This window comes from Corapipo altera, unplaced genomic scaffold (genome assembly GCF_003945725.1).
Source record: "Corapipo altera isolate COAL_440 unplaced genomic scaffold, ASM394572v1 268, whole genome shotgun sequence".
In the NCBI taxonomy this organism is placed as follows: domain Eukaryota; kingdom Metazoa; phylum Chordata; class Aves; order Passeriformes; family Pipridae; genus Corapipo; species Corapipo altera.
In genome coordinates, this window is record NW_020884901.1 from 3407127 (window position 1) to 3413126 (window position 6000).

General features: G+C 55.1%; 1 protein-coding gene across 1 annotated transcript in view; it reads right to left on the minus strand.

The window, feature by feature from the left end:
- The window catches only part of RXRA (retinoid X receptor alpha), a 105565-nt gene extending 99817 nt beyond the window's left edge, over positions 1–5748 (minus strand). The window contains exon 1 of the mRNA XM_027649929.1: positions 5513–5748. Coding sequence (XP_027505730.1) covers positions 5513–5540 — 28 coding nt within the window. The 5' untranslated portion in view covers positions 5541–5748. The remainder of the gene's footprint in view (positions 1–5512) is intronic.
- Positions 5749–6000: the final 252 nt, after the last annotated feature.

Genomic DNA, 6000 nt, shown 5'->3' on the forward strand with positions numbered 1-6000 from the left:
AAAGGCAAGTTCTCGCAGCCAGTTTCCATCTCAACAATAGAGCATTTTCCCAGGCTAAATTGCTTCTGTCTGAAAATCTTCTGGCAGTTTGAGCTGGCTGGCATGTGCGGGGATCCTTCTGTAGGGTTTTTTAAATCCTTATTTGCAATATTATTTCATCTGCTTTGCGCTGCCTTGATGTTCGAGCAGCCTTTGGAGAGACACAACCGCTCCTCCCTCCTCCTCCTCTGTCCTCCCTCCAGGCACACGCTTTCCTTTGAGGAGGAGGAGAGGGGAGAAATAAAATAAAAGACAAGCAAAGAGGAAAATGTCAGAAAGCTGCTTTTTGTGTGCGTGTCAAACGTTCAAAGTTATTCCAGAGTCTAGTCTTTAAATGTAATAAAATACAGCAACTCCTGACAAAATCAATTAAAATAAAACCACCCAGGCTGCCTCCCCTATTGCTTTGTAGCTCCACTGGCTTGGAGGGCCCACCTGGGCCTTTAAGGAAGCAATTATGGAAGTGCTGGGGTGGATCCTGCTCCAGCAGCATGCTTGCTCTGCTGAGCATCCCTCCACTCCACGGAGCATCCCTCCACTCCACGGAGTATCCCTCCACTCCACGGAGCATCCCTCCACTCTGGGGGTTGGAGCAAGGAGAGACCCAGCTCCTTCACCCGCCAAGGGAGGCGATTGTGGCTCTGACACTGGGAATCAGAGCCAGAGAACAGCATTAATTAGAGCCCAATTAAGTTACCCAGCTTGCAGGGAAGGTCTCTGCAATACTTGGCCCGCAGTGATTTGAGGTATCCCCGGATTTGGTTGTCACCAGCAGCACAGCTCCATGGAGAGGAGCCCAGACGGGGCACAGGGAGTCCCTTGGCATCCTTGCTCCATCACCGTCCTCTCAGTTAATCCCCCTGCCAAGGGCCACCATCTCTTGCTGTCAGCACAGTGGGCTCACAGGATATTTATGGTGATTTCAGGCAGCCAAGAGCCTTGGGGAACACCCTGAGCACACACAATCCCCCCCAAAGGCATCAGGATGCTCACAGGAACAAGCACCCTGTGGATGAGGCAGGACCCAAGAACACCCTGCCCTTGCCCCCAGCACCCACAGTTCCTCAGTTTGTTTCTTTTCTCAACCATCCTGCAAAAAAAACTAAAAAAAAAAAATCAAAATTCAGCTGGGTGGCAGGGCTCTGGCATATGGCAATCCACCCCTGCTCCCAGAAAACAATGCTCCAACGAAAAGGTTTTTAACCCATTTCTCAATAAATATTTATTTTCGCCTCCAAGATGTGAGTGGGACGAAGCCAGGGTGTATTTTCCAGTGAAATGTTTTGATTGCCCCCTTGATTTTTTTTTTTCTCAACAGGAGCAAAATGCCAATAATAATATTTGCAATGAATAACTCAAATTCTGCGGCTTTCTCCCCCGTTCTCATTTAAATAAATAAAATGCCCTAAATTTGAGAAACACAAATGCTCTCCCCAACCCAGCAGGATGACGTGGAGTAAACTCAGGGACGCTTGGAGGATTTATTTCACTGTCACAGCCCAGATTCTGAAAAAGGCAGAAATTCCTTCCCAGCTCGTTTTGCATATGTCAACTGGGAGAGGTCAAGCCCTACACAAGGCTTCAGCAAGAGAGACCAGGACACAACTAGACTTTATCTTTTGAGGCCCTGCTTTAGCCCAACAGCCCCACAGAGCCAACCAGCATCTTCCAGACGTGGGGCAGAGGATTCCTCCTTCCTCACCAGGGTGCTCAGAAAAACCACAACCCTCCTTACATCTTACAGAAGTTTTCCTCCCTACGGATTTTCCCATCAGCTGTAAATTTCTGAGGCTCCACGGAGCAGAAATGAGGATCGTGGTGAGGAGATCTCAACCCAGACAGAGGCTCCCATTGATGTGCCTTGGGTTCCACGCAGCATCCAGGCTCGCCCCGGACACGTGGGATGCAGGATGGAGGTGTCTGATGGACACTCACACTCCCTCGCTCTCTTCCACCCAAAGCAGCCCCCACACTCCGGGCTGTCCCCTCCCAAGCTGGACACGGGGGGTGGGGGGGGTTGTTTTTGCTGTTTTCCTCGGAGGCGTTCCCGCCCCGGCACGGCCAGTTCTCACCCCACATCCTGAGCAGCTGCAGCCGCCCCTGGCACGGCTGCAGGGCTGGGAAGATGGACTGGAAGAGGTTACAACCCGGTGAACTGACCTCCGGGAGGGAAGCACCAGCCTCGGACACCCATTAACTGTTTCTTCCCCCACAGAGCTGAGCCTCAAGGGAGGGCTCCCCGAGCCCACCCCCCCACCCTCCTTTTTCCTCCCCAGGAGGTACCACCTTCTTAAGGGAATGGGAAAGAAGAAAACAAAGCAATAAGAGGATTGCTACAGTCAGAGCCTCAGGAACAAGCAGCCACCTGAAGAACCAAGTCCCTTGGTTTGCACATCAGCCCCCAAAGCCTGACCTCAGCACACAGACCCCACCAGGCTGCAGAGGGGGATCCCTGCAGCCTTACAAGCACTTGCATGACAGATTTTTCTTGATTTTCCACCTCCTGGAGACAGAGCACAATACATCCCCCCCAGAAGAACAAAAGCAGGACACCCCTGATGATGCTAAGCTCAGTCAAGGCAGATCTGTAGTTCCAGGCAGCTCCAAGGCAGCATCTGCTGCACCCTGAGGTGTTTATGAGCCCCACCAGGGCTGTGGTGGTATCTGCATTCACAGACCCCACAACCAGGCTGCAAGTTGTCCTGGTAGTGGGACAGCAGCCAGCCTGGGAGATGCCCAGGGACATGCTGTCCTCACGGGGAGCCTCTGGCTGGCATCTGCCAGAAGCTCTCCAGAGGAGCAGGAAAATGAGATACTACTATTAAAAGTGCCCAGCGTTGGCCACGCTTCCACCTATGACATCAGCACAGTTATCTGAGTCTAACCACGGGCAGGACTTGGCCAGGAACCTCACCAGGTTGGCCTTCTCAGGCCACACTGAGATGAGATTTTGATGGGGCACAGTAACAGAGTTGGATTTTGGCCCAGTTGTTCCTGTTCCCCAGCTCAGGCCTGTACTGGTGTGCAGGGAAACACACTGCACAAGCTTGGCTATTTTTCTCCCCTCGGCTTGGCAATGCCAGCTCCCAACCAGGGCATGGGGTTGGTGAAACACCCCAGCACTCTGCAAAGTCAGGGCCTGGCAGGTTTTGGACCATCCCACCTCCAAAAAGCACCAAGACCCCATGGCCCTTCCAGCTCTGCTTAGGTTTCACTGGGAAGGTCTCTGATCACATTCCTCGAGGCTCCCCTCAATCCCACAAACTGCTCACAAGCTTTTAGACCCAACCTGCCTCCACTGCCCAGAGCAGAAACAAGATCTCCCCCTCCAAACCCTGCAGAACCCATTGTCCTTACAACCAAAGTGATTTTTGTCTGCAATCAGTGACCAAAGACCAGTGGATAAAGTTTAGGAGTCTCTTCCAGAGCAGCACAACACGCAGTGGACACAAACCCAGACCACACACCCCACACAGACAGCTGGATTTTCTCCTGAGCCAGCGATGGAAAGTTATAACCCGCCCAGCCCCACTCTCCTGGGCTGCCTTGTTTTCCCTCTGGATGCTCCTGGTGAGCTGCACAGTGTGTGGCACAGACCCACCCTCTCCCCACCGTACACATATTTATAAATGAGAAGATAAATCAGTTGTTTTCCATCTGCACAAGCACGAAAACCCTTACCTGAGCCAGCAGTGACACATGCTCCCCACCTTCCCCCTCAAAGCCAACCTGACTAATAACACAACATATTATTTAGCATCTGCAGCATAACAGGAGGGCTCAGGACCGACAGAAAATGCGGGTACACACACAGGGGTCTGATCCTGCCCGGATCAACAGAGGTTTGGACCATCTTCCACAACAGCTTCAAAGGAAAGTGAATCCTCCAAACAGCCACCCCCTTCAGTGTGGCAAGAGAGGCACCTTCTGCTGGGGTGGGTGTTAGTGATGAGCCCCAACACCTGCACTGGATCCAGTTTGATTTGGAATCAGGACCCACTGCAGGTGAGATGCTTTTGGCCCAAACAGCAACTCTGGGTGAGTCAACCCAGCAGCATCTCCCACCTCCCAGCCAAGTCAATGGGGAGCACTGTGAAACTGTGATTTTTGGGGGCACAAATATGCCAGACAAAGCCCTGTCACCCCACAGGGCCAGGGGTCTCCCTGCTAAAGCCTCCAGATCACTGCAGCCCTGGAAACCCTCCTGGGGGCCAGGCCTGCCGGAGATCTTGTGCTGGTGTTTATATTTATTCTGCTCTTAGAAAAGAACAACTGAAACTGCAATTCTTAAACAAAACTAAAAAAAATTTAAAAAAAAAAAACAAATAAACAAACAAACAAACAGAACACACCACCATAGACTAGAGAGCCTGAGCACAGATTTAAAGCCTAGAGAAGGCAGAAGGATGGTCTTGCTCGTGGCTCGCTCGGCCAGAGGCTGAGAGCCACCGTGCTGAGCAGGGAGAGGGATGGCAGGATTCGTCCCTCTTCCCCCTCGCCCGGACTTGGCGCCAGGCGACTTCGCTCAAACTTTTCTTCCCCCCACCCTGATCACTGAGCTCTGCAATATCACTTCTCCTGGAAGCGAGACGCAGGAGGCATTCGCCCTTACAAGCCAGGACTTGACTCAGTCACCGAAACGATGGCAAACTCCAGCTGGAAATAGGTTTTAAAATGTAACTAAAAGGAAGGCGGGGAGGGATTAAAAAAAAAAAAAAAAGAAAAAAAAAAAAGAAAAAAGGCAGGAGGGTCCCAGTCGCGGCGGGTTTGGGCGCCGTCAGCGAGGGGCGATGCGAGCGGAGGGGCCGGTGCGGGGTCCCCGCGGGCTCTGCCTCCCCCTGCCCGGCTGCGCGCCCCGGATGCCGCGGAGAGAGAGGGAGAAAAGGGAGGGGGGGGAAAAATAAAAAGGAAAAAAGTAAAAAAAAAAAAAAAAAAATTAAAGAGAAAAATAAACCGAGAGGGAAGGCGAGAGGGGGAAGCAAAGGCTGCGCGCTGCCCCAGCCCTGCGCAGAGCCGGCCCCGGGCGGGGAGGGGGCTCTCCCGGCTGCCGCTGCCCCGTTGGAAAGCGCCGCTGGGGCCGCGGGCGCTGCCCGGCCGGGGCTCAGCGGGGCTCGGTCCGGCCCAGCTCCCCTTTCCCCCCCCCATCCCCGGGGCTGAGCCGCGAGGAAAAAAAAAAAAACCAAAAAAAAACAAACCACCAAAACAAAACAAAAATACCAACTCGAACGCGGGGCCGGGGGCAGGGGCTGGAGCCGGGGCCGGGCCCCGCACTCGCTCCCCGGGGAAGGGGCGAGCGCATCCCCCGCCCGCCGCCCCCCGGTGCGCGCCGCGGGAAGGGGCAGCGGAGAACGGGGTGGGGGGAGGCAGGTCAGGAGCTGATTTTATCGTATTTAAACACACACACACACACCCCCGTCCCCAACACGCACACCCCCCGCGGTAGGAAGGGAGAATCTCTCGGAACAGAACTCACCCAGCGGCAGGAAGTGTTTGGTGTCCATGGCTGGTGCTTAACTCATGCCAAGGGGCTCGGCGAGCGCGGCGGCGAAAACACACAGGCAGGGCGGGCGGAGGGGAGGGAAATCAGAGCGGGGGGGAGAGGGGGGGGGGGGGAAAAAAAAAAAAAAAACACCCACGGTGGGGAGGAGGAGGAGGAGGAGGAGGAGGCGGCGGGGAAGCTGCAGCCCCGCAGCGGCCCCGCACCGGCGGAGGCCGCGGAGTTGTGGCAAACTCCAACAATGTAACTCCGCCGCTCGGGCTCCGCCGGGCGCGATCGGCTCCGCGCCGGGGCCCGCGCAGGGGGGAGCGGGAGCGCCGCGCCCGCCCCGCAGCGCCCGCCCGAGCCGAGCAGCGCCGCCCCGCGCCCGGCCCCGCCGGCCCGCGGGGAGCGGAGACAGCCGGGTTGGTGGCGTGGGGTGGGCTGGTTGGCTTCTTCTTTTTTTTTTTTTCCCCTTTTTTTTT